Source organism: Dermochelys coriacea, chromosome 16, assembly GCF_009764565.3.
Source record: "Dermochelys coriacea isolate rDerCor1 chromosome 16, rDerCor1.pri.v4, whole genome shotgun sequence".
NCBI lineage: Eukaryota > Metazoa > Chordata > Testudines > Dermochelyidae > Dermochelys > Dermochelys coriacea.
Genome location: NC_050083.1, coordinates 12,584,756 through 12,610,733, shown reverse-complemented (window position 1 = coordinate 12,610,733; position 25,978 = coordinate 12,584,756). Strand labels below are relative to the sequence as shown.

At 44.1% G+C, this 25,978-nt stretch overlaps 1 protein-coding gene across 1 annotated transcript; it reads left to right on the top strand.

Annotated features, from left to right (window-relative positions):
• Nucleotides 1-1,366: 1,366 nt before the first annotated feature.
• Nucleotides 1,367-24,522, top strand: URM1 (ubiquitin related modifier 1). Its single transcript, XM_038375064.1, has 5 exons — nucleotides 1,367-1,596; nucleotides 8,423-8,493; nucleotides 21,928-22,009; nucleotides 23,318-23,366; nucleotides 24,294-24,522. Exons 1-5 carry the CDS (start codon nucleotides 1,502-1,504, stop codon nucleotides 24,360-24,362), a joined length of 366 nt encoding a protein of 121 aa, XP_038230992.1. The 5' UTR covers nucleotides 1,367-1,501; the 3' UTR covers nucleotides 24,363-24,522.
• The last annotated feature ends 1,456 nt before the right edge of the window (nucleotides 24,523-25,978 follow it).

The following is a 25,978-nucleotide window of genomic DNA, read 5'->3' as shown; positions in this document are numbered from 1 at the left end:
ACCAGGGTGTATCTGAGCGAACTGCACGTAGCTTAACCTTAGGTTTAGTTCAGTTCAGTTGAACCTTCAGTTCAGCCCTCAACATGACAAATCTTTAGGATACTTAGTCATAACGTGACTCCCGCAGCACAAGACTCTAGGAATGGCCTTTCCTGGTCTAACTCACAATATGGAGGGGCTGCTTCTTGGGTGGACCACTCAGACCACATACATGTTGCATTTTCACTGACTGAATAATGGTGATCACATTCCTTGTATTTGCCTGTTTGACATCAGGTGAATGTTTTGGTTTACTACCACTTTTAAAGCAGTGGGAGGACACAGAAAGTGCTCAACCAGTGGCTTCAAGGCAGGTGGGACATTGAGCTAGTGAATGGGGACGATGCCATTTTTGCAATAAAATATTTTAAACAGGAGGCAAAAACGTCCAGAGACACTGTCAGAACAGGTCAGAGCCAGGTTATTATTATTTGCATTAGAGTAGCACCTAGAGGCCCCCATCAGGGAGCAGGGCCCAGCTGAACTGGGCACGGTATGCTACACTGGCAGACAGCTTTTGGATGCCATGGGACCGCATACTATCACCCCCTGGGGCTCTGCCTTCAGGTGCTGGGGGCCCACACCCTCATCACAGGGGCTCTGCCTTTGGGAGCCCTCGACCCTCACCTCCCCGCAGGGCTCTGCCTTTGGGTACCAGGGGCCACGTGCCCTCACCCCCAGGGGCTCTGCCGTTGGGCACCAGGGGCCACGGGCCCTCACCCCCAGGGGCTCTGCCTTTGGGAGCCCTCGACCCTCGCCTCCCCGCAGGGCTCTGCCTTTGGGTACCAGGGGCCACGTGCCCTCACCCCCAGGGGCTCTGCCGTTGGGCACCAGGGGCCACGGGCCCTCACCCCCAGGGGCTCTGCCGTTGGGCACCAGGGGCCACGGGCCCTCACCCCCAGGGGCTCTGCCTTTGGGCACCAGGGGCCACGGGCCCTCACCACCAGGGGCTCTGCCGTTGGGTACCAGGGGCCATGGGCCCTCACCCCCAGGGGCTCTGCCTTTGGGTACCAGGGTCCACGTGCCCTCACCCCCAGGGGCTCTGCCGTTGGGTACCAGGAGCCACGGGCCCCCACCCCCAGGGGCTCTGCCGTTGGGTACCAGGAGCCACCTGCCCTCACCCCCAGGGACTCTGCTTTTGAGTATCGGGGGCCATGTGCCCCGGCTCTGCCTTTGGCACTGGACAGCCCCATATCAGCACCCTGTGGGCGTGCACAGTGATGGTACCACTGAATTTCTGTGCCTCCCCAAAGCCCCAGCTCCTGGAGCCTCGGGATCGCAAAAGCCCCCGCCACATGACAGACCGCAGGCTCCAGCCCCAGGGGCGGGGCTCAGATCCGGCGCCCGCCCTTTGATTGGCTTAAACTCGCGATCCCCGCCCTCTCAAGGCTGGCGCTGGCTCCGCCCCCCACCCGGATTCCCGCCCTCGAAGGCAGCGCCGCCGCGGCTGCTACGCAACCCCATGTATCCGGAAGTGAGGATGCACTTCCGGGTTGAGCGGCCTGCTTCCCCCTCCCCCAAGATGGCGGCGCCCATGTCCCTGCTGGTGGAGTTTGGGTGAGTGAGGGGCTGCAGCCAGGGGCCCGGAGGCTGGAGCAGGGGTCCTTAGAGCGGCCGTGCCCTGGGGGCGTTTGGGGCTCGCGCAGTGGGAGCCGCTCCTGTGGGTGTTTGCCCGTGGGGTGGGCCAGGAGGTCCGCGGACACGCTGAATGGCCACGGACCTAGAGCCTGGTGGGCCTGGAGCTGTGCGGGGACCGGTGCAGGCAGGTGGCGAGACCAATGTACTAGGGGCTGCGGCGAGCAGGTCTGGGGGACCAGGCGGGTCCTGGGTTAGGGGGCTGGCATAGGGTCGTGGGGGAAGGGTGAAGGAAGTGTGAGGGTTTGGGGCACAAAACACGGCACCGGGTGACGGTGGGACTCTGGGGGGGGGGGGCAACGTCTAGGGTGATTATAGTGACTGGAGAACGAGGCTGGCACTAGAGGCGATAATGCTGATTGGGTAGGAATTTAGGGGGTTACTGGGTTTTGGATAAATAAGGATTATGGTTGGGTGTGTGGTCACTGCCTTGGAGCACAGACTAGAATGCTTTTCACAATGGGAATGAGAAGAAAAATAGGAATCGTTTATCCTGCTGTTTGGGAGCAAGGTGTCATTCTAGACCTAGCATTTTTTGTCTCTCAGAAACTTAGTTTCAGGGAATGCTTTCTAGGTGGGACAACTTTCATCAGGAGGATTTTAAATATCCTATTGAAACACATATGGGGGGCCATCACAAGAAGGAGAGGCTTTAAAATGTGCCTTAAAGGGATCCATAATGAGGGACTGGCTAGGATTGGAGCTGGTCTGCACGAATCAATGAGGAAAGCAATGTGAGAGAGGCTCTGGGGTTTCAAGAATGGGTTGAATGGGTCGTAATTAATGTGTGACTATCCAGAGTTTTCAGAAAATTTAGGATTTTTGTCATCATTCATTGTTGGCAAAAGGACAAATTATGTTAAACAATCAATATCTCTGTTTATGGAGATGAGGCAGCATGTTTTACAAAAACAGTTCTGAAGCTTTGCTGTAGTTTCATTTTGTACTGTAGCACTCAAGGTACCCTTTGATCTAGGTGCTGTAAAAACACAGGAAGACACACAACTTGTTCAGAGGCATTTACAATTTATTTTAAAACAAGATTCAGTAAGTACCAGGTCTGATATTTCAGGGTTTTGTAACATTTATTCTGTTCCTCCTTCTTATGTTAATGACAAGCCTCTCTGTTGGTCACTACTTTCTACCTCCCATTTAGTTTTGTAGGCTCTTGTGTACCAATTACTGTGTCTCGCTGTTAAAGTTCTCAGTCTTGTAATTGCCCAAGGACTATGTCAAATTAGAGCACGCACAATTTAGCGGGAGGTGTTGGGCACTGGTGGTACAAGTGAGGTCTTAGTTCAGTAGACTGGTACATTTGCCCCAAAGTGTTTTTATGTGTTAATAGTTTGTTTGTTTGATACCACAGTTAACAGGCAGGATTACTGAGATGGCCTTATTCTAGAGAAAACTCCTGTTCTTCACTCACTGAACAATGGGAGGGAGGTTGTTTTTACTGATTTATAAATCATTTCCTTTTCCTTTGGGATAGTAAATTGATTAAAAATGAAATAATTTTTATAACTTTATTTTTCAATGTTTATACTGTTTGCTTTTTGCAGTTCTTTCAGCTCAGACAAAGTAAAGCAGTAATGTCAGTTTTCAACATTTGTGAAAACATTTGTCTTGGTCTTAAATTTTGCTAAGTCTTTTCTTACAAAAGCTAAAAGGCTTTGCTTGGTTTCCTCATTCCTATACACATACGCAACCTTCATAATCCTTAAAATGCCCATTTCTGTAAGATACCCTTCCTCAATCTTTCCCCACTTCCAGCTGCAGTAACTCTCCTAGCTCTCAGAAGAGTAAGAAGCATTTTTGCTTCCCTTGGAAATGCATAAATGAGCTCTCTATGTGTAAAACACAGCTGAGTTCTCCACAGTTAGCGCATTACAGAAGGACCTTATCTCGCCATCTACATTTCTACAGTAACAGTGTGACCTTGTTTTCGTTATATAAAAAAAAATTTTTTCATATAATTACTGTGACTTGTTCTCTTACAAGAATCTCAGCTAACGTTAATAACTGCTGCTTCCATTTTTTTGTGAGCTGGTGGAAGAACACCAACAGAGCAGTATTTAGGAGTGTCACTGCATATAAGTAGCACTGCTGAGAGCATAACAAAGGTTCTGTTGTGCTCTTCCATAGCAGAGCCAAGGAAAAACTCAGTGTGACATTTTTAGATATTGGATTTAAAGGGACTCAGTCACATGTAGATTCAATATTTTCCATGTTATTCACATGTTTGCTTTTAAAATATCTTTTTTGAGACAATTTCAATCTACATTGTTGTAAGACATGCAAGGTATCAATGACTCATACTTGTACATCTCAATCGTAAAAAAGTTATAAAATATTTTCTGCGTTTTAAGACCGAGAATCTTTCCAAGGATTAAATAGTATCTGCATAGAGTTTGGTAGTTTTTATGAATCTATTTGATGAATCCATTATCAAATATCTTCCAAATTCAATACTGATGGGGCATGAGCCTCTAGCAGAGCCTATACTTTAGGCAGAATGACTCATGCCAAGATTTTAAAAATTGTTTTAAAGTTTAAGGATTTAGGTTTTAAATTACTTGATTTTTCAAAAGTGATGAACTGGCTAGCTTCCCTTGAGTTCAGTGGGATCTGCTGGTTGCTTACCATTTCTGAAAATCAAGCCTCATATGAAGTGAGCTGTAGCTCACGAAATCTTATGCTCTAATAAATTTGTTAGTCTCTAAGGTGCCACAAGTACTCCTTTTTTTTTTCTTTTTTTTTTTTTTAACAGATACAGACTAACACGGCTGCTACTCTGAATCCTCATTCTTAGGTGTCTGAATCTTTATTTAGGCATGTAGTTCTTAAATTCTTGGCCTCACAAAGCAGAACTGAGTCAGTAGCATATATTGTCCAATGTTGCACTTGTATAATGTTAAGTATCAGGGGGTAGCCATGTTAGTTGGTATGCACAAAAACGACGAGGAGTCCGGTGGCACCTTAAAGACAAACAGATTTATTTGGGCATAAGCTTTTGTGGGTAAGTGGTTTTTTATCCCCGAAAGCTTATGCCCAAATAAATCTGTTCGTCTTTAAGGTGCCACTGGACTCCTTGTTATATAATGTTGTGACACTTCCCAGGCATACCCACGGTTGTGAGGCACCTCACTACCACCTGCCCTTAGCATGAGAAAGCCTTGTCTGCGTCTGCCTAGAGTCAGCTCCCTGACTCCGCTGGCAACATGAGCACTCCCTTCTTGGCCTACACAGACTCTGCTGTCCTTTTGCGGGTTATCACTACCTACTCTTCAACCTGGAGTGTCCAGCCTCTGTTCCAGTGGACATTCCCAGATTTACTGCTCACAGAGGAACAGCATCCCTCCGCTTACTAGTTACACATTAGATCATAGCTCCACTATTAAAGTAGCATAGCACTTAGATATGTTTATAGTGAAAATAAGCAAAAGTTTAGTTAACAAAAATAGAGGTTAGAGAAGTAGCAAGTAAAAGTATTGAAAACAAAGTTACTTGTAAAATAAAATCATAATATGCATTCTAGAGCCTAGACTTCATTAACAAGATAATTTCCTTTTCAGTGAAGTTTATCATTGTCTTTACTCATAAACAGGATAGCCCACTGCTGTTTTAGTTTTTTCCTACAACTCTCTGCTCTTGTATTTTGCAATCTCTTGACTAATATCCGTCTCAGTAATGCAAATAAGCCTCCATTGTAATAAATACAGTGCACAATACACTTGACCAGACAGAGAGAGAGAAGTATATCCTGCCAGCTACCTGTCTGAACAAAATCTGTTCAAGGCCTGTCACTAACTGGTGGCCTACTTTTAACTTCAAGGCTTTAAGAACATAATTTCTAGTATAGATATACAACATCTTAGTCATTGCGTGTATGGACAGTTAGTATTTATGATGACCAGTAAGCTACTGGTTTGTGGTAGACACTTTACCTGTCACCCGTTGGTAAATTATTATGCATGTACCAGGCTCAGTAGATCCCTGTAAAACCCCATGCATCCCCTCTGTCAGTTGACATCGAGGTCCCTGGGTCACACCTCCCTTCTTACACTAATGCAGTAGGATCAGCCCTGGCTAATCCATATGCATCAGCTTGGAGCCTTCTTGCCTGGACAGTGCAATTGCCACCACATTTTCTTTGCCTTTAATATGAACAATTTTCATCTCGTGTTGCTAGGCTCCAGTGTCTGTCTGGAGTTGATACCTTTTGTTTTGTGTAGCCATACCAACGGAGAGTGGGCTGTTAGGACCCTAAACTTCCTGTTAAATAAGTAAGGCCTTAACTGCTTGACCGCCCACACAATTACATAACATTTGGTTTCTATGACAGAGGAATTCTGTTCACCAGGGATCAGGTTTTTACTTAGGAAAGCAATAGGATGCGTTTCGTTGTTTTCACCTGCTTGCGTCAGTACCACTCCCAGGCCTGTGTCAGAAGCGGTGGTGCACAGTGCAAACTCCTTGTCAAAATCTGGTTTGGCCAGAATAGGTTTTAGGATTTTCTTTCTTATCACAGCCTTTCTGACAGGCTGTTGTGCTCAGCACCGTGTTAGGTTTTCTCTTTTTGCACAGGTCTGTGATAGCAGACACCATGTTGCTGAATCCTTCCGTATACTGGTGGTGATAGTTCTTCAAGCCTATAAAAGACTGAACTTGTGTTTTGGTTTCTGGTACAGGCCAGTTAATAATGAATTCTACTTTCAATAGATCTGGGCAAATGTGGCCCCCTCTTCCAAATATCCTCCTAGATAAGGGACTTTGGCTGCATCCATTTTCAACTTGGACATTTTTACCATGACACTAGCATCTTTGAATTTCTTCAGCACAATTCCCAACTGGGTTTTTATGATCTGACCAGGAATTGCTGAAGATGGCAATGTCATCTATGGAGGGTCAAGCAAGATCCTGTAACTCTCAGCTAACACTTGATTCACAAGCCTTTGAAATGTGGCTCTTGCATTTATTAACCCAAAAGGTAACACTTTGAGCTCAAAAAGTCCTGAATCAGTAACACAGGCAGATTTTTTTTTCCTGCACTTCAGTGTTTAAGGAATTTAACAATACCTCTTTGTTAAATTTAGGAGGCTCAGGAACTTTGCCCTGCCTATGGTGTCTAGTGTGTTGTTGATCCTGGGTAAATGGTATGCATCAGGAACCAAGACATCCTTAAGCTTTCTGTAATCAACACACAACCCTTTGTTCTCCTCCTTTTCAGGGACCGTAACTAGAGAAGCCAGGGACTGTTAGACTCTGTTATTCTTCCCATTTTCAGCATGCTTGCTATTTCCTTACCAAATTTCTCCTGCATTTTACCAGTTGTCTGGTGTGCTCTGCTGGGTGCGTGCTGAGGTCCTTCAATGTTATCCTCATGGACCATTTCGTGAGTCAGTCCTGGCCTGCTGGAAAATACCTCTTGGTGCTTTTGCAGCAAAGCCAAAATCTCTGCCTTTTCAGATGGGTTGCCCCTTCACATATATCAGTGCTTTCGAGTGAGGTGCCACTTTGACAGTGAGTCATCAAATCAATAAGACGGGGCTGTCTTAGAGTCCTCCTCAGCACAGAGCACTTCATAAACAATAAAGCCTCAAACACTTTACTGAGATGGCTAATTGTCCGCTATTTTATAAATGGGGAAATTGGCAACACACAAGAAGTTAGTGGCAGATTCGGGAATAAGGCCCGGATTCCTGGTCCAGTTCGGTAACCCTCTTCGTACAGATGGTTCTTACAATCCTGTATTCTCAAGAAATTAATTGATTGGGGCTGTAAAGTGGAATCATACTTTCTTCACACAAGAGTTTGAAGTTAGATACCCAAATCCCATTGAAATCCCAAAATTGTTATAGTCTGGGATCAGCTCCTGAAAGTTCTGCCTCCGAAGCTCATAAGGCTCTGTTTATTGGTCAACATTTTAATTGTGCTGGCGGATTGTAATATAATTTTCGCAGAGGGAGAGGTGATCTCTCTGGGAGTGTTTAAATATCAGGACAGAGACTTTGAACTGGCCTCTTCAACAGGGAGCAAGTACAGAGGATGGAGCATGTAGTGAGTGATATTTTGTGCAACTTGCATGTAAAGTCCCTTGTTTTGCTTGCTACTCACACTGCGCATATGTTTCTGCTGTAATGCTTGGGAGGGCGATTTATGTAGTGGATAGACCAAGAGGAAACTGCTGGGACTCCAGGATTATCCTCTTGGCTCTGCCTCTGACTTGCTGTGTGACCTTGCATGAGTTGTTTCTTCCCATCTGTAAACTGGGAATAATGCTTATTCCACAGGGTGTTATGAGGTTTGAGGTTAGTAAAGTACTTTGAAATCCTTGGATAAGTGTTATAGAAGGGCAAGGTATTAGACCCTGTGAGTTTATAATATAATTGTATTACACTACTGTCTAGAGGCCCAACTGAGTTTGAGGCCCCGTTATGCTAGGCGCTAAACAAGCAGATTGTCAGCTCTTTGATGTAGGGATCATCTTTCTATCCTCTGTTTTGTACAGTGCCTAGCACAATGGGTCTGGTCCATAGCTAGCCATACAGATAACTAATAGTAAGAGACAGTTACTGCCCCAAACTGCTTACAGTCCAAATAGACAAAGACAGATAGACAATGGTCCTACTTGAAATACAATCAGTTCCGTTTTTTGTTTGTTCTGAATTTTTTGCATTGTAAACTACCCCATTTATAACTTCTGGACAATAAAACAAAGAATGAGTTGTGCATTCTCTTTTTATTTCAGAGGTGGAGCAGAGCTCTTGTTTGATGGCATTAAAAAACATCAGGTGACCTTGCCCTGTCAACCAGAGCCTTGTGAGTATTGGAGCTTTTCAAATAAATTGAAAGAATGACAGCAAATGAAATGCGTGTGAAAAAGAAAGTCAGTTTGTACAGCAGTTGTTCAGTTTACAACTGAAATCAATGTGGTTTAGGGCAGTTTCAGCCATGCTATTATTGATTGGCTAGCTTGGCAGACAATGGTTAACCCTCAAAGTAAATACAAAACATAAATAGACTGAGCACCTTTCCCATTCTCCAGGCAACCACAAAGTGAGTTCCTTTCTTCAAAGATTTTTGCCCTCTCCTCTGAATGCTGTTAATACCCAGCAGCCTCTAAATATTTTCATGAAGTGTATTCTCCTTGGTCAGTCCATGGAAGCTGCCTGTTAGCCAGTTTTCTCTGTGCTTGTATAGGCATATCGCTCTTTTGATTTTAATTTAAAACAACTGAATATACTTAAACCATGAGACAAGCATGACAAAGCTAGGGCTTGAAAATTATGCTCGCCTTATGTGCAGGCCATCCTCTTTTCAGTCCTGCATATAATAAAAAACAAAACACTGCTAGACTGAGTGAACAGTGACTGTTCCAGTGATTATACAACATTAATTTATTTCCTTAGTGATTCGGGATATCAACATCATTCTGATTACGATTTTCCTCCCCTCTAGACTTGCTCACACTTCATTTGCATTGTGATTTTTAGCAACCAGTATATTCAAAATTGAGTAAGGGCTGCATCACTGGGCCTTGTGTAGTTAAAGAATTAACAAACTCACCATGTTTCTTGTCTAGTCACTTACTTTGCACCATATGTTCATCTCCTAGTGTACTGAAGAAAAACAATACAGATCTCATGAATACTAGGATCATCCCATTTTAACTGACTTTTATTAGTCAAGTTTATTTTTGGCCGTTTTGGCATCCCTTGCTTTTCCTTTCCTCTTGGGTTGTTGTTATTTTTTTGTCCCTCTTTTTGCAGAGCAACTGCTTCTCTCTGGGTTGTTGGGCCCAACTATATTTTAATTGTTTGTATATACATTTTGTACAACACCCAGATGCAGGGGGATAGGGAGCTAGGTGAACAAATACATAAGAATGTATAAATGAATAAAATAGTCTGTGCTCCAAATTTGACCGGGATAGTGCTCTCTGAATTATAAAAATTGGTTTTATATTTAATTAGTGAGATTACCACACTCTAATCTCCTGATTCTAGGCACTAGGTGAAAATGTGGTTGGATTCTAAACCTGGCTAACATACACATGAAGATTTTTCTTCCTTTCTCCTCTTGTGTTAAGTGGCCAGAGGGAAGAGGGTCTGGAGGAGGTTAAAGAGGGCAGATGGGAGGGAGCTGCAAATGGGACTACCGCAGGCCATGTATGGAGCCATGTGGTAGTAGCTGTTTTTGCAATCTGGGATTTGTAGAGATTTTTATCATGTTACCCCTGAGGAACATACACCCTTTTTTGGGGGGGGGGGGGTATGTGTGTGTACATGTACACACGTCACCATACTTTATGTGAGACCATATCATATTTTTCTCAGGTGCTGCAGATCCATGCAGAAAGAAGAGCACAAGTTAAATAAGAACCTTTGTCCCAGAATTGTGCTGACAATTTTGATTAAACTCATTGATGATGCTGATAAAGAGAAACTAAAGGAGCTCACTCCCTTGACTTATTCTGTATAAAAACATTGTTAGGTGGGAGAGGACAGCGAAGGAGATATGTCACATGGAGAGAGGATTAAATTGGCTCGGAAAGTAAACCTTCATTTCAAGCAGGCGCTATTAGAAACAATGAAACAAAGAAAAGAAACCCTAAATAAAAACTATGAAAATGTATTTGGCAGTATCCCCCGAAACAAACCACAGTAATTTAACCACGTGCTTCAGCAATCAAATAGAGCATTATATGAATGCTGCTGCTGCTGCTGCTAGTGATGTCTGAGGTTCTTCCTCCATCCCACTTGGGTTTACAGTGCTGGATTTGTCTATGGTCATGAGAATGTAATTGACTCTGTTGGAAGGATGGGAAAATAACAAGCATCGTTTAACCCCTGCAGCAGAGTCACAGGTTCAAATCCATGATGTTAGGTTGGCTAAGAATAACTAGAAAAACTCACTGCTGTACTTTTACTACTGGATCTTGTATGCTCAGGTGAGAGCACTGATTAAAGAGGCTCTGGCTATTGTGCAAGGAGCTGCTCAACTCTGTATCATAGGCCCTGCACTGCTAATGATCATGAAAATTTTTCCTTTAAGTGACAGGAGTCTGCTTTTGGAGCAGAAGTTCCAAGTGTCAATAGTGTGCAGTAATGACCAATCTGAAGCTTCTAGATGTGTTAGAGTACTTGGCATTCACAGGTTTGGAAGGATAAAATTTTAATCCATAAATTTCAGTAATCGTATGTATATTTTCCTCATTTACTCAAAATCTCACAAGGGAAAAATCCATTGTTAATCACAATTTTGAGAGAGGAGGGAAATTAAAATAACGTATTTGTCGAGTTTGACTGTGCATAGTGCTATCTGAGACGCAGGAAATGCTACGAGGGATTTACAGTCCAAGCACCTGATCCTGCAAGGTGCTGAGTGCTCTTCACTGCTGTTGAAATCAGTCGGCATTAGTCTCAGCACCTCAAAAGAGGGTCGGACGGACACTCACACACACACTCTCTCTCTCTCTCTCTCTCTCTAATGTATGAACAGAATCGTTCAGATAGAGTACACTAGGGGATAGTCAGACCCAAATGTGGTACCTAAGTGCCAGGAAGATAGCTAGAATTGAGCGTATAAGATGGCACCAGTTGTCTAGAAGCACAAAATAATAGTGGTGATAACATTTGGCTGTCAATAAGAAATCAGAATTTTGGAATGATTTTTATTGCTGAGTTGATTACTCCTAACTTCTCTCTCAATGTTTTGAAATTAATGTTTAAAATATTTCTGGTAGGGTAAAGTTTTTGTCAAATTAAAAAATAAATAATTGTTGACTTAATCCACGGACATTAAAATAAATAAAAACTAATCCTTCCAAACCACCTGACATGTCACTTTCCATCTTCAAAGGACTATGTGAATATTCTCTTCTTTGCAACACCCCAATGGGCTAGTTAAGTATATATTTACTGATGGGGAAAACTGAAGTGCAGAGATAATGTGACTTACTAGAGAAAGCATCTCCTGTTCGTATAGAGGTAGAATTAGAATTTGGCTGACTCCCAGACCCTTCTTTCACAAGTCCAGTCTGCACAGCCAAATCTCCTACATCAGGGGAGATCCATATTATGATACTATCAGGGCACTGTCCCTTTAGTATTCAGTTTGGGCATTTGACCAGTCCAGAAATAGTTGGTCAATTGACCAGTCAAATATTTTAAAGTAATGACTTATTAGAATAGTACCAACAGTAACAAAAAAGAGTAAGACTTTGTGGTCTCAAATAGGTTTAGGCTTAGATACGTGTGCGTAATTACAAAAAACAAGTTACTGGAGTTATTTTAACTCTGAAAAATGAAATGAAATGTTGTAAAAAAAAAATGAAATAACACCATGATGCAATAAAAAGGTAGGCCGCTGTCTGTATCAGAGCTTTCTTGTTGGAATGTTTGGCAATATTTGACCATGGTCAAATAATAGGCAGCCAATTGACATAATTTGACCAGTCAGTTGACTGGTTTACCAAGCCTCGTTAATACGTCCCTGCCAGGGTAGATTGGACTGTGTGGATGGGTCCTTTAATCTGTTCTGCCATCTCCCCATTGAATCACTGGTATGAAGTATTTCCTGGCAGTTGTCCCAGTGAAGTGGGTGTGTCTTTTTAAGGGGGCCTATTGAGCGGATTCATTGGTAGGTCTTTTTTGTTAGAAGGAAAGATGGAAACATTAAAATTCTCTTGCGGGAGTCACCTCAGTGCTTTCCTACTAGGCTTAGTGTAATGGGAGCTGCGTTAACCCTCTGCCATGAATCAGATTAATCCAAACTCATTGTAGAAGGAACTTCCCAGGCACTGAGAAGCCCATCTCTCTACTGTGTGACCAAATCCCTCTGATAACAAAGCCTGGCTTTTCTGTCCTTCCCAGCCAGTGTGCTCCTGCACAGGCACCTATTAGGATAACCTTTCTATCCCCTACCACCCAACCCCCACCCCTCACTCCTTTTCTCTTGGTGGTATTTGCTGTCATGACACCACTGTTTAAAGGATGGCAGCAGAGCATAGGCTGATGAGGAGGTTCCTGGCCCTTTAAACTGCTTAGCATGCGTTTCACACGGTTCACGGTGCCAGCTGTTCCTTTCTCCTCCTGCCCTCAGTCACAGGAGCTCTTTGCTGAGCTCAGAGCTCCTGTGCAAAATTGCTTTTCAAAAGAGCCACTTTCTGCTTAATTAAACAATGAGACGCAGTCCCTCTGCACATCTGTAAAGCTCCTTCTGCAGCCCCTTTATCCCACAAACTGCTCCATTCTTACCTCCATTCAATTGTAAATCTTCCTCCCCTTCCCCCATTTGCGCTCTTTCTTTTCCCCTTTCAAGGAAGGCCTAGGAGGTTGGTGTTTCTATGCGGGGGCGGGGGGGGAATTGGTTTAATGGTCCTTGCTGTATATGAAAATATAACGTTAGCAAAGTAACTGCTGAAAATGAGAGGCGAGGACTGGCACAGATAATTGTGTGGCTTTTGTATTGCAGAGGAATAAAGTCATAATAACGATTGAATGGGACATCAATTATTTTCCCCCACTAATCCTATTCAAGCCATAAACAAATCACTAGATCTTAAAGGTGATGAGAAGAAGCTGAGGAGTCAGGGCAAGAAACTGTCTTGCCCAACTGGCAGTGCCTGAGTGAGCCTGTACCAGGGGAGTCCCTCTACAGGCTTCTGTATAAATAGATGCTGCCACGGCAAGTGTGAACCAGAGGGATCCCTCTGCAGTCTTTCTGTATGAATAGTTACATTCCTCCATGGGCAGTGAGTCTGGGATATATAATTCCACATAGTCTGTGGTGTTAGTGGTTAGGTTTCCTCTCTTTCAGCTGTTTCTTTCCCAACACAGTAGGGAAATGTGTGTAAGAGGAAAGTTCATGTCCACAGTGGATTTAAAATGGACTTTCTGTCTGCATTTAGTAATGCTTTCTTTGAATTGTCAGGGAATTTGCCTGGCTTACACACATTAATCAACAATTCCAGGTTATGCAGAATAAATGAGTGGAGAAATAGATGGGGTATCTGTGGCTAGGTGGGAACACCAACTTCTTTGTCAGGAAGAGGTTATAGTAGGGTGATGCAGTATTGTATAACTAGGGTTGAAAGGATGCAATTAAGAAAATGAGAATTTAGGCTATTGGCAAAAAATTCCTAACTTTGCGTGCTATGGCACAATCCCCCATGGGATGTGGAGGAAGCACCACATTCCCTGTGCCCTTTAAAACTAGACTGGACAAAGACCTAAACAGTCTTCCGTAGGGAATAATCCTGCACTAGGAGAGAGGGAGAGAGAGAAACTAGAAGAGCCCTGTTAACTAGTCATCATTTCTAACTTCTCTGATTCCTAATCCAGCCTTCACTGCTTGTTGAATACAATCACCAACTATTGTCTCTTCTTTTTGTAAGATTCTCCTTAGCTCCTTCCTTAGATAATTTTGAACAAGAGACTGGACCATGTACCACTATTAGTGATCCATGATCCTAATAAAAAGAGACAGTTTAGTGCACTGGCATTTATTCAGAAGCCTTAAGTGACCATAGCATTGGGTGTTATAAGATTAGAAACTCTGATTTTGGCAGTGTGGCAGGATTAGCTTTATGCAGAGGATCAGATCAGGGTCCCTTTAGAGATGACAGGAACTGATGGAAACACTTTGGATCTGACGATTTGCGGCTGGCTGGCAAATGGGATTGAAGAGCCCTTGAACTTGTGATCTCCCTACCAGCTAACTGGAGGGAATGTGAGATCCGGGATCTTAGTGAAAAAGAAAATCCCATGAGCCACATGTTCCTTGATGACCATCAGGGCCCAGGACTGAGGTCCTCCATCCTAGCTAACAGAAGGGTTATGGAAGAACACAGCATCTGGTCTCTTCCTCTGCTCTTATCTGCTGTGGATAAGAGGGAATGGAGGAAGCACTAATGGGAGCCCTCCCTTCCAGTTAAAAGCAGTGGCAGGGAGGGAGAGGGAGTTATCTCTCTGCCAGGTGATTGTAAGAAAAAACAAGGACCCAGATATTATCTTCTAACACACAGAAGCTGATGGTTCCAGTATCTGGATTCTCTCTTTGACCAAAGTCACTAAAAGCTCCGTATTAATAAAATCCAAATTGGAGTCTTCCCCCCCCCCGCCCAAATAAATGTCAGAAATGGCTTGGAAGACATCAGTGAAAGCAGATTCAAAACTTCTCTCAGCCTTGCTGTGGTCACCATGCAGAGTTACCATGCCTTGAGTCTGAGACATGGTTTACACTAGAACTTACTTCGGTACGCCCTGGAGTGATGTCAGTTGTGCTGACCTAAGTGCTCGTGTAGACAGCACTCTGTTGGCAGGAGAGTCTCTCCTGCCAGCATAGCTACTACTGCTTGTGGGAGGTGGAGTAATTAAGCAGACTGGATAGTATTGGCTTAGAGTATCTTCACGAGAAGCGCTACAGAGGCCAGCTGCATCAGTGCGGCTGTGTCTCTGTAGCACTTTGAGTGTAGATGTAGCCAGAGTTTAACCCTTGTCCTCTGATTCTGCTTATATAAGCCATTCCAGGCCTTCTGCTGCAGTTTATGGTACCCTGCCATCTGCTTTGGGGGTTCACTTTGCACATTAACTAGCCTGAGGAACCCCTTGTCTATTTTTACAATGGGCCCTTTCATAACATGTGGCCCTTGTGCTAATTAGAATTCAGTAAAATGGACAAGGCACTCACCTGCCTGAGTGGTGTATTTTGGGGATTTTTTTATATTTTGAAAAATAAACCACCTAACCTGGCAAAGGGGTTACAAATTCTCTTCCCAGAGGGAATGATAGAAGAGGCACGCAAAGAGGGGACTTTGTCATGGTTACAGATCAGTGGCTGAGAATGTGGGTGGGATGGAGCTTGGCCAGAGTTAGTGACCTCAACAAATTGGAGCTCAGCCGTGGTCAGTATGATAAATGATCTTATTCTAGGTCAGAGAAATGGTACCCCTTGGGGAAGTGTCTGCAAGGCAGCCCGAAAAAACCGGCTGTGCTGTTGCAACACTGACCCCTTGGTGAGCAGGGCTGCATACATCTTATTTATTATAAACCAGAAAAGAACTGTCCAGTATCTAGGCCTTAAGAGTCCCCTGTTTTTCTGAAATAGGGTTCCTGTTCTGCACCCAAGACAAGGATATTACTGAAAATACACCCTCTGGAAGTCCTAGCAGGAGGATTGGATTGTGCATCTGCTTGTTAATGTATGAGGGGGGTGCAGATATGCGTATGTATGTTGTATTTGTGGGTGTAAATCTGCCAGTGACACACACACAGCCCTCTGTGTGTTCCTATAGCTTCTTTGTTAGTGGAGGGCTGTGTTTTCACGTTCACTGATATTAGGTTAGTGCAAGATCAGTGAGTATGTGTTTCAGGCAACGTTTGGGTTACTACATGTTTACCTGGTTGGTGAGCTTTTGCAGGGAAAAGCTGGCCCTGTGTTTCTTATTCCAGGCACCTGTCTGCCATGACTGTTTTCTCTTTCCTTACAGCGAGTGTGCTCTCTGCTGAGTTATCACTGATGAATCCGTCAGGCCCAGGAGGTTTTATTGAGCAGGGAAAGATCTATAGTTTTCAGCTATGGTTCTGAGGCTGCAAATGAGCCCAGGTGTTTGTACAAGGCAGCACGCAGAGGGAATCCCACATCACTTTCTCTAACAGGACATTCAGCTGATTCTTCCTGACAGAAAAGTTAGATATGACAGATCAGACTTTGGAGGAGACCAAGCTGGAGACTATGCAGATCTTTCAACCACATTCAGGGATATTTATAATGCAGCTTGTGTGGGTTAAAAACAAGCCTGGGATTTGGATACATGCTCGCTGCAGCTCTCACATCCTGTCCACTTGCATGACAAGCAAGTGGCTTTGTGTCACTGAAAATATGCTCATTTTCGTGGATCTGTTCTTTCCCATTGGGCTGTTTGTTTTGTGCATATACAGTGGCCCTGTGGCTTTCAGCTCCCATGATGCACTTGAACGGTCAGTTCACTCCCATTTGCTATTTTGTCTTGGCTTTTCTATGAACTTCAGAATGTTCCTGTGAATATCATGCTGGCGAAAGGCAATGGATTAACAGCCCTGAACACTGAGTTCTCTCTGTCCACAGAACAGAGACAGGGTTCCCCACCATTGTTCTTCAACCCCAAATTGCAGAGACGTCCTCTGAGGTCGGAGGGTAGTTCAATTGCCGTGGCCCATTCTGCCCTGGGCACTTCTGTTGAGATTAGCACTAATTGGCCCCATTGTTGGCAATTATGGTGGATTTTATGGTCTGGATATTTGTCTTCTGGGAACTGGACTGAAGCTACCAAAGTAATTTCACTGAGGCCATATGATGGTAACAAATCTTGGTCATTATTAAGTGGCCTGGGTTTAAAGTGGTGACCTAAAGGAAAACAGCTCAAGATCCTCTTATCAGTCCTCTGAGCCATCCAGTTTCCTATGTCTTAACATTATTTTTATTGTATAATGTTCAATAAGCAGTATAGAGTTGCCATTGCACAAAATACATGATCTGTCACCTCCAAGGGGTAGCATACATTGTGAAATTGCCCTTCTGTAAATATTAAATACTCCTGATCTGATGATGTGGGTCCGCTTTCGTAAGCAGTTTAGATAAAGTATAAAATCGGTGTCCCAGTGGTGAGGATTCAGCTTGGCAGTGGACAGCAGGGGGTGGTCAGTTTAACTGGCTTTCCTTCCAATTGATTATTCTACAGATCCATATATTTGCATGGTGCTTTACAGACAAACAGGTCCCTAGCCCGAGGAGCTTACAAACCAAATTATACATAGCACAGCTGGTGTAACAAAAAGTGGGGGGGTGCAGTAGGAAAGGTAAGGCTCGTGATAATAAAAGAGCAGGACTCGTGCTTTAGTTGCGCACACTATTATTTTTGGGAGTCCAGGAGCTCCAATCACAGACCAGGACCCCATTGTGCCAGGCCCTGTACAAATGCAGAACAACCGAAAGACCTTGCAATCTAAGTATTCTTATTCAGTTTTTGTATTTTGTCTGTGCATACTTCTTGTATCTGTCATTTTTCATTCTTTATATTATTGGTAGTTTTGAGGAGCAAAGATAAATACGAGGGCAGGAGCAGAATTCAGTGCTGGAAGAACAGCTGAAAGAAGTGAGTCTTGAGATAGGATTTGGAGAAGGAGTGAGAGTTACATCGCCCTTTGGATCTGAGGGGATAGTCAAAGAATAAATGGGGAGGGAAAGCTTACATAACGGTCATAGTGGGTCTGTCTAGCTCAATATCCAGTCTTCCAACAGTAGCCAATGCCAAGTGCTTCAAAGGGAATGAACAGAACAGATAATCAAGTGATCCATCCCTATCACACACTCCCAGCTTCTGGCAAACAGAGGCTACAGACACTCAGAGCATGGGGTTGCATTAATTTCTCCAGATTGTATTGTTCTCCTATGCACATGTGAGAGACTTCTTGGGGGGGTGTTGGTGTGAGTGTTCTTCTGTGTGTGGGTGCAAGCTGTCTGGGCTCTGTAACTGCAGGCACAGATGGGGCTGAAAATAATGTATTTATTATGGAAGGGTGGGGGGGAATCTTCCAGTACAGTCTTGAAATAAGCCAGCCACACCACACTGCAAGCTTCTTCTGGGTGGCTATCTTCTGTCCAGCTGGTGGAGTGCAGGGATGGTGTGGCTTTTACCAGGTAAAATCCTGTTTGTTGTTTTTTGTTTTCTGCCCTGGAAAAACTAATTAGTTTCAGTTTAAGACATTTTCTGTTTTAAAAACTAATTAATGTACACTATAATACACTTAGGTTTAGTTGCATATTTGAATTGTGCTTCCAAAAGGCAGTAGATTCGTAGATTAATTTAGGGTCGTACAAATAAAAAGTAAAACTGCAGTGGACATAATATGTAATTCCAATACTGAACATCAGAATGTCTGTACATTTTGGTTTGGTATTTTCTCAAGGAAGTTATATGTCATGCTTGATATTTCAGTTTTCAATATTCTATAAATACAAGTAAAAAAAATGTACGAGATGAAAACAACAATGTGCAGAGTTGTAGGCTTGAAGCATTAGGCAGTCGAAGACCTGCAGAGTTGCAGATTACCAACCCATTTGGTCATGCAGCATTCTGTAGCAGAAGACCAGCTGTGATGTAGTAGTGGCTACACCAAGCTTATTCCTCAGTTTTGAATGGCTGTACCCAAAGGACGAAAAGATTCATTCTGTGTTTGCTGGACTTGCTGGATGCTGATGGAGAAAAATAATTGCGTTTCCTGTTTTAAACTGGATTTCAGCCGGTATTTACAAGTGCCCTGCCTTAAACTCATGGTTCCTGGGAAATTGCCAACCCTGATGCAGTGTGCTTGTATTTAAATGATCTGTCCTGAAGGGCCCCAGAGGAGGAGGCCGTTTATTCTATCATCTACCTCATTGTTTTGTGCCCTCATGCAAATGCGTTGCTTACGAGTATAAGGCCCTTCACAGTGTTGCTGTGGTGGGGATGGTTTTTCCTTTCGCACTCCTCCTCCTCCTGTGGGAATGTTTCTTATACTCATCCCCTCACTGGCATTTTATAGTGATGGAGAGTGAAAGCAGTTTGGGGGTGAGCTCCTGTGGGCTGTACGTTGCAGCAGCATTTTTCAGTGGAAGGCTGACATCGTTCGCTCTTGTTCTGGTGGCTGACTGAGCAGCCCCGTATGCTGTCTGTCTATTGCTCCCTGTCTCCAGGGGAGTGGTCACCTTGGAAGATAGTATATTTCATGCTGCTAAACTAAACTTCTCTAAATGATATTTGATTAAAAAGAAATCCCCGTTCTGACCGTCGGTGAGGATCCAATGTACAGGGCAGTCTGCTGCCATGGAACTATCTTCCCTTCATGACGGAAACTGCCCAGTTTTGAGAGGCAGCATTACTTGGCATCGTTCTCTAGGCAATCCCCTCTGGCCGCCTAGAATACATCGGTCCCACTGCTTTAGAGGAAGCCAGCAACATAGGGCCATAGAGGATGTGTGAAAGAGGGAAAAAATGGAAGGAATCCTCTAAAGGAGACACACTCAACTTACAACAGATGGGGATTTTTTCCTGGGAAGGTGCATCTCCATTCACTGTAACTGACTTGCACCTGTTTACAGCAGAGTAGAGTTTACTCTTCATGTAGGGAGAGTCACAAATGTGACGGAAGTGAAAGAAAGCACCTACCTTTGTGTAGGGTTACTCTAAAGAAACAAAGCTCTATTCCAGGGAGCTTCCCTGACAGCACAACACAATGTGCTGACAGTGCAAAGACTGAGTCACCCCATTACAAGGGAATTTATTTCATGGATCAGTCATGTGACAACTGCACCAAAAATAGGTTTTTTAGCTCAGCCTGTAAAAGAGGGTTGTGAAAATGTTTACAGTGACTAGGAACCGTTTACAATCCACAAAGACGTGCAAATACATCCCGTTATTCCCTTTGATACAGCTAGAGGGGGTTCAAGCCCTAATATCTGATAGGTGGATTTGTGCACTGGGAACACTTCCTTGTGCCTTTTGAAACAAATAAAGCTTTTTCGGGACTTTCAAAAGGCTCTTTAAAGAAGCCCTGGGAGAATAACTGATTGTAGATTCAGAATGATGAAGTGGATTGTGGAACAGTGAAATATAGAGGCAAATGCAGGAGAATGCCACATTGTAATTTGTCAGCTTCTCCAAACTCTGCAATGGATTATTCTCTCCCTCTGACGCTTCTCCCCTCTCCAATAGGAAATTAACTGATGCTATCGCTAAAGAAATTGTTTTTGCCTCACAAAGTAAAATTGTTGCTATAAAAACCCTGCTAGCAGTGTGTCCTCCTCCTTTTACAAAGACAAATCCTTTCTGTCACCTACTGAAATAGAAAGATAAAGGCTGAGCTTTAATAAAGAAGCTATCAAACAAAGCATGTGCGTGGAGATGTGGTGTGGGAGCAGAGGGTCCAAGCTGAAGGTGTGATGCCAAAGGAGATTATAAAGGGCTTGAGTGGAACTATGCCTACCTCTAACATGTCTGTTTATGCATGTCTATATATTCATGGATGTTCGCCTATGTCTTATGGGGGTTACATTTTCAAAAGTATAAACCTTCAAAAGTGCCAGCCTGCCTTCAGACATCTTGGGCCTGGCTTTCAAAGGTGGCAGATGCTCACATCTCCCACTTAGCTCCCTTGCCAAAGTGGGTGTTCTGCACTTCGAAACCTAATAAACACAAAGCCAGCCCCGGGATGTAGATGTCTCTTATTGGTCTGCCCAAAATGAGCAGACATTTACAAATATAGTCGTCTGTTTGTATCCTGCATGTGTCTATCAAAGTGACTGTTCCAGGGAAAAAGAAAAGGAGTACTTGTGGCACCTTAGAGATTAACAAATTTATTTGAGCATAAGCTTTCGTGAGCTACAGCTCGCTTCATTGGATGCATGCAGTGGAAAATCTGATGAAGCGAGCTGTAGCTCACGAAAGCTTATGCTCAAATAAATGTTAGCCTCTATGGTGCCACAAGTACTCCTTTTCTCTTTGCAGATACAGACTAACACAGCTGCTACTCTGTTCCAGGGAGGTTCACATTCTAACCCACTTGTTAGTTTCCTCTTCAATTTCTCAAACAAATTCTTACACGCCATGCAAGTATCCATGCCTGTTGCAGCCCAAAGGTGAATGTTTTTAGGAGACTCGAGTGAAATCAGTTTAGCCACTTTTGAGTTATGCTGCCATTTTGTGGAGGGAGGAAAAAGAGAGAGAAAGGGAGACACTTTCACCATGTGTGTTCAATCCATTTTAGTACTTGCTTCAGACAGCCAACACTAGAAGCTTCAAACTTAGCTCCTTCTGTCGTCTCATTGAGACTACTGAATTCCTCATCTTCACGCTTGTATTGTTTTAATTCTAAACATTTAAAGTTTGTAATTTAAATGTTTGATTCCTGTTCCATTAACTGTGAGAGGCTTTTTGCATTTTCTGTGGTCAGGTCTGCACGTCCAACCAACTCTGTATATAGGGATATGAGTGTGTGCGCCTCCAAACAAAGGAGATGCCCCTTCCCTTTGTTATGTTGCTGGTGGATTCTGATCTGGGTGGGTTCTTGAGGATCCCTTCTGTTGTTCCCTTGAAGACCCTGGAAGAGCATGGCATCTCTGCTAACTGGGGAGTGAGGGCTGGGGCCCCAGTATTTGAACTTCTGTGAAACAACAGTGGATATTTGGTGCTGATAAGGAAGCTAGTCTATAAACTGTCATCTTCTCTCCTTTCAGGGGACATCAGAAACCTGCTAAAGTGGATCAAACAGAATCTATTAAAAGAGAGACCAGAATTATTTATTCAGGGGGACACCGTGTAAGTACAGATGTTAAAAACTTGGCTCATGTTTCCCTGTCTGCAAGTCCCAGTGCAGAGGGCATATATGTTACTGCTGGTGGTGGGAAGAAAGTTATATCAGTTGAAATATGGCATATTCTAGAGGGAATGACACAGAAGAGGATACCCCATAGACTTGAATAGGGAAAGAGGGGCAATTCTGCTATTGTCTTGCTGTATGACCAAAGGCAGATTGCTTAGCTTCTCTGTGCCTCATTATTCCCATCTGTAAAATGGGGATAAATACTACCCCGAGGGAGGGATGGGAGGCTTTCTTTTTAAAGGGCATTGATTTCCTTGGATGACAGGGACTACGGAAGTGCAAAGTGGTGGAGGGAGATGGGTTAATATTCTAGAGAATTATCCAGATTGTGCTCTTTGCCAGGTCTGACACTGAGAACTCCAGCTCCTTCTGAACCTAAACCCAACCCAATTCCACAAAATGTCTGTCTCCTCACGATCCACAGCACGAGGTCCCCCCAGCATTCATGGCCTCTTCCCTTCCCTGTCACCTCAAGTACTGGCATTGTGTGGAGATTGCAGGTTTGAGGTTTTAGCAAGTAGACCATCCCCCTGTTCCGGCTGTGTGTCTGTGTTGCACAGCGCAGTCTCTGTTCACATCACTGGGCCTGGATCAGTCACTCTGAGAAGCACCAACAAATAGATCTGCTGGGAAATTATTTTATTTTTAAAATGGGGCCAATCTCATTGGAAAAGGCTGAAGAAATGGAGCACAATGTGCTGTGCAGGCAATTCCCAGCTGCAGAATGGAGGTTGGGGTGTTTAACATTCCTCACAGGTCTCTGAGCTGAAGCATGTGCCAGGTCCCCTGGTAGCAGGAGAGACAATTGCAGGACACTGAAGATCAAAGAAGGGGAATCCCTTTGCCTCTAATCAGGAGCTCTGAGTTGATCCAGGGAGTTTACAACCTTTAGTGGGGCACTACAATTGCTTTCCTTAGCTCTGAATTGACCTCTCTGCACTCGATTGCAGTGCATGGGCTTTAATTACCTGGCTTTTCTATGTGGTATTGAAATGGAGTCATCTTGAAGCCTTCTCATGAATGGTGTCTTTTGATTCAAATGAGCTCTGGGATCAATCTAGTTTCCCCTTTATTTGATCTAGAAATAGCTGCCTGTCCCTATTTCCACCTCTGTGCTATGATTCCCTTTTCGCATCAGCTTTACAGACAAGCCTGCCTGTGGTCTGCTTTTTAACAGCCAGTGGTGGTAACTCTTTGCAGCTTTTAGTAATCCTATTGCCTGACAACTTCTCTGTGTTCTGCAGGCGACCAGGAATTTTGGTGCTCATCAATGATGCAGACTGGGAACTAATGGTCTGTACTATTTCAGTTTTATTTTCTTTGTTATGTTGCTCTGCCTGATTTGTGGATGTTCTTGGGAAGCTATTCTAGATTCTTGCCCCAAGCTAAGCATCTAGTAGTGGGCAATGGGAGGGAGGAGTTCCTCCATGTGTTGTACTGGCTGTGGCTGTTCTAAAGCCTGGAGCCTTTTTCTAACCTTCTGAGACTCAACCACCATTCAGTCCCCCAGAAGATCACCCACACTCCCTGACCTTCAACTCAGCTCCCAGAGGAGTAAAGCCCACAGCTGGTGTGTCATCCATGCTTGAGATAACCACTTGCTTAGTGCGGTACCAGCATTGCTTCACAGCCTTGGGCAATTGTAAGAGCTATTGATTATAACAAGTGAGTGCTTGGGAGGTGAAGACCATGCTCGGGTGAACCAAAGGAGGATGCTGAGGTAGAACAAGCTAAGCTGGCCCTTGCAGTCTTTGCTGCACTAGGATTATGTCTACACTTAAAGCGGGGAAGAATTCTTCTGTCCACCTCGTGCTGTCTAGACCGTGGGTTAGGTTGGCTTAACTATGCCGCTCAGGAGTGTGGATTTTTCATGCTCCAGAGCATCGTAGCTAGGTCAGATTAACTTTTTAGTGCAGATGTGGCCTAGGCAAACAGGCTAATGCCTTCCCCGCTCAGCCCACCATTACACTCACACCATAAATAGTCACTAACTAGTCTGCAGATGTAATAGTCCGTTCTGAGAGTGGCACTTCCCCATGACAGTGAATGTATGAGAGCTCCTTCTCCTGTCTACTCCACCTCCTCTTTCTTAGAAGTAACCTTCTGTCTTCCCCCTATGTAGTCCCTAGTGCTCTGGCATCTGTTATAAGACGTTCTTCTTTTGCAGCCTTTGTTTGGAAATGCCTATTAAACCATTTCTCATTCTTTCTTGACCTGCAGGGCGAGCTGGATTATAAACTCCAGGACCAGGATAATGTGGTTTTCATCTCAACATTGCATGGTGGTTGACTCTTGGAAGACACAAGGACATAAAACAAAAACACTGGAGGAGAACCCTCATGACTTTTGAACTGTCTCTGCCTCGCTTACAAGCCATGGCAAATCATTTACGCTGTCATTAGGCATACAAATAAAGCCCATGCCAGTGACTGGCCTGGCATGCACTTCAGGTGCTTCCATCCTTTGGTTCTACTTTAACCTCTCCTGTCTGCAATCCCAGGTACATAGGTGACAGGAGAACTGCTGTTGCACTTGGTCACTTTATTCCTGGGTCCCTGAGGGAAGGACTTGTGGACTAGGTGCTGAAAATTAGTTTAAGTGTGGGGGGGTGCCTGGGGGAATTGTGACTTTGCTTCAGGGCAAAGATGGGCAGACTTTGCCTTGCCAGCAATAGCTGTTTCTTTCAATGGGACATTTATTTGGTGGAGTGCCTTTCATATGAATTGTATCCCAAAATGCCTTGCAATGTTAGCAGATAAGTGGAAATGTGAAATACAGGAAAGAAGGAAAGAGGTTTTTAGCTGTGTCTTCACATGAGGTGGAGAGTGGATAGTAATGTACACTGAGGGTGTGTCTACACTGCAATTAAAAACCCACAGCTGGACCAGGTTAAGGGCTGTTTAATTGTGATATAGATGTTCAGGCTCTAATTCCCAGTGAGGTGGGAGGGTCCCAGAGCTCAAGCTGCAGCCTCAGCATGAACATCTACACTGCAATTAACCAGCCCTGTAGCCTGAGCCTCACCAACCCAACTCAGCTGCTCCGGTGCAGCTGTGGGTTTTTGATTGCAATGTAGACACCTTTTAGAGTCTGGCTCTCCCCTCACCTGCATCTTGTCACTGTTTATATCTGTGCAAAGTGGGTGTGAAACACAATTCTAACTTCCTAATGTTTACAAACCTGTACAAAGGAGGGTAAAACACTGGCAGATGAGACTGGAGCACCCACCCAAGTACAAATAACTACGCTACATGCAAGGCAGTAGAGAAGCAGGCCCTCTTTCTATAAAATCTGGTGCAGTGAATCATGTTGTTTCTGAGATGGGAAGCAGAAGTGTAAGAACTGCATTGAATGTGGTTTTCAGCATCAGAGATGTGGAGCCAGAACTGCTGCAGAGCAGGTATGCACCAGCCATCCTGGCTTTGCGCATCAAAAACAGCTGCAGAAATCTAAGGGTAGAGGGGCTGGAACATACTGAAAACAATAATGAAAATGCTGCAAAAGCAAATAGTATGCATCTTGTAAACCCTTCCCCCAGATTCCTGAAAGCAAGGTGAGACTTCCCGCCATCGTTTACCAACAGAGAAAGTCCTGTTGTTGCTGTGGCTGAAATGGAGGTTTGTGTTAACAAACTGAGGATGTTGTTTGACTTCCAGCAATTTCCCTGAAAATGTAGATTGGCCCAAACTCTTCTTCTGTGCTGCTAACCAGGCCCCAGTCAAAGTACAGGAGGGGTAAAGGATGAGATTCATGTAAATAAAACTGAGGAGCTGATACCAGTGGCATGAACCAAGGTTTGGAATACGTTGTCCAAGCGTCCTCCATCTATATCGCTCTAGCAATCTTCCTTGGGCCTTTGCCTACCAGTATACCCGCACCCCTCCTCTTCCAGTCCTGGTCCCACG

Excerpts from the sequence above, each read along its gene's own strand:
- URM1 (XM_038375064.1), top strand. The coding sequence starts at position 1,502 with ATGTATCCGGAAGTGAGGATGCACTTCCGGGTTGAGCGGCCTGCTTCC. Across the intron at positions 1,597-8,422 it reads TCCCTGCTGGTGGAGTTTGG|AGGTGGAGCAGAGCTCTTGT; the intron begins GTGAGTGAGGGG and ends TTTTTATTTCAG. Across the intron at positions 22,010-23,317 it reads TTTATTCAGGGGGACACCGT|GCGACCAGGAATTTTGGTGC; the intron begins GTAAGTACAGAT and ends TGTGTTCTGCAG.